A 2,260-nucleotide genomic window follows, 5' to 3' on the forward strand; every position below is an offset into this window, starting at 1 on the left:
GAGATAGCAAGAAATGAATTAAATAATTTTAATTAAAGAAGGGAATGACGAAAAAGAGAATTAATTAGGGATGAAATTAGTTTATTAAGTAATGTGTAAAGTAAATTTTTAGAAAATTAAAATTGGCAGAGAAATTGTAACGTTATTATTATTTAACGTAATAATAATGTTAACCAATATTAATGAAATTTTCAGCATTTCATATAAATGTTAAAAACGTGTTGCTTGAATTTTTATTACGAGCTCAGTTTTAAAAGACTTTGATTCATTTGTGCTCTTTGTTGTATGTTAACTATATCAGTAATTATTTAATATTATTTATAATTATTTCAGACGCTTGACAAATCAAGAAATTCACCATTGGTATCCTTATGCCTTGCTTTAAGCCTTCTCGGAAGGCGTGTTTTGGGAGCGATATCTCATAACACAATCTCCAGTGTTGAATTTTTTCTCTATGGTTTACATGCTCTCTTTAAAGGTAACACGATTTTTGAACTAATGCTGAATCGATGTCACTCGAGATATTTAAAAGACATATTTGTACCTGCATAGGAGATTTTCGTATAACATCGGTCCGAGACGAATGGGTTTTACACGATGTTGACTTGCTTCGAAATGTCGTCGCGAAAGGTGTAAGAATGGCGTTAAAATTGCATCAAGATCATTTCATGCATCCGGAACAATATAGAGAATTATCTGCCTTGTACGAAGCTATAGATAGTCATGATAAAAATCTGGTGATTAGCCACGAAGCAGATCCGCTTTGGAGAAACGCTGTTTTAAATGGTGCTCCCAGTCTTTTGGCCCTCAGGTATTTAAATACTTGGAAAATTTGCAAACGCCAATAGCTTCTCTCATTTCATATTACCTTTTATCTTTAGGCATGTCCTTGACGATGGTATGGATGAATACAAAGTGATAATGCTTAACAAACGGTTCTTAAGTTTCCGAGTAATTAAGATGAATCGTGAATGCGTTCGCGGTTTATGGGCTGGCCAACAGCAGGAATTAGTTTACTTAAGGAATCGAAATCCGGAGCGAGGCTCTATACAAAATGCCAAACAAGCTCTAAGAAATATAATAAATAGTTCTTGCGATCAACCGATCGGATATCCGATTTACGTCTCGCCGTTGACGACTAGTTACGCGGAGACGAACGAACAGTTGTGTTCAGTCATTGGAGGACCGTTGAGTCTGGGTGTGATTAAAACGAACATCTTAAAATTGTGGCAGAGGTATGATTGATTATTAAATTTAACTACAGGTTTCTCTACCAAGACTATATTAAAATTTATCATTATTGAAAGTATTATTTATAGAATCAGAAGAAGATGTGGTCAGGGTTGTTCGTCTGGAGGGACGGGCTCTCAAGATGATGGTGGCTTTGGAAACGATGGGGTGTACGCAATGACCACGTATAACATTCACATAGGTATTTACGATCGATTATATATTACACAGTCCAACAAGAAAACACTTTTTCCATTTTTAGCAATATCCACTATGTGATTCTTACAGATTACGTTATCATGCAAAAATGAAATCCGGGAATAGAATTGCTCTATCACGTACCGTTCCCGAAAAATACCGGTTTTTATAAAAGTGCATGATTTTCGGGAGAAATGAGTTACATGTGTCTGTACATGGCTTCTTTATAAGAAATGTCTGTAGAGTCCAATATTGTATACTAAATTCCGGTTGGATAAAGAGATTTTCACATAAATATAAAAATAATACGTGGAAGATACTCGGACCAGCGCTTTCAAACACTAACACTTATTAGACTGCGCATTTTATCCACTTATAGAAAAATTGCATCCATTAAATACATAGAAAATGCATTCAGTGTTCAAGAACTCATACAACATCAAAAATAAAATTCATATTATTCTCTGAAGGATAAAAGAAATTGCTATCAAGATTACATTTTCCGAATTGGCATTGAAAACGTTTTATTTCACATAAAAATCCACAGTCTAACAGTTATTTACAATTATTAAAACGAAAACAAAAAGTGGTTTCCGTGGATATACTGTGGAAAGTCTCCTCTTCATATCTATTAATTCGAAATGAACTGTCTCGCGCTCTTAGTTTTCATGTAATTTCTCACTTTCTTCAAAATCATGCACTTTTATAAGAACTACTTTTCGCAAACGGTACATGATATAACATTTCTGCTTTCGGATTCGTTTTTGGCATGAGGAAACGCTATAAAAACAATGTAGTGGCTATTGCAAAAAAATGTTGTGTTATATAGTAC

At 34.0% G+C, this 2,260-nt stretch overlaps 1 protein-coding gene across 2 annotated transcripts in view; it reads left to right on the forward strand.

The window, feature by feature from the left end:
- The window catches only part of LOC108623135 (pecanex-like protein 1), an 11,666-nt gene that overhangs the window by 6,420 nt on the left and 2,986 nt on the right, over positions 1-2,260 (forward strand). The window contains exons 3-6 of one of the 2 annotated variants that reach the window (XM_026812040.1): positions 334-478; positions 553-811; positions 882-1,235; positions 1,308-1,432. In XM_026812040.1, the coding sequence (XP_026667841.1) occupies positions 334-478; positions 553-811; positions 882-1,235; positions 1,308-1,432 (883 nt within the window). The remainder of the gene's footprint in view (positions 1-333; positions 479-552; positions 812-881; positions 1,236-1,307; positions 1,433-2,260) is intronic. The other variant, XM_018021443.2, reaches the window with a different exon arrangement.

Source organism: Ceratina calcarata, unplaced genomic scaffold (genome assembly GCF_001652005.2).
Source record: "Ceratina calcarata isolate Rehan_Ccalc_2016 unplaced genomic scaffold, ASM165200v1 scaffold253.2, whole genome shotgun sequence".
In the NCBI taxonomy this organism is placed as follows: domain Eukaryota; kingdom Metazoa; phylum Arthropoda; class Insecta; order Hymenoptera; family Apidae; genus Ceratina; species Ceratina calcarata.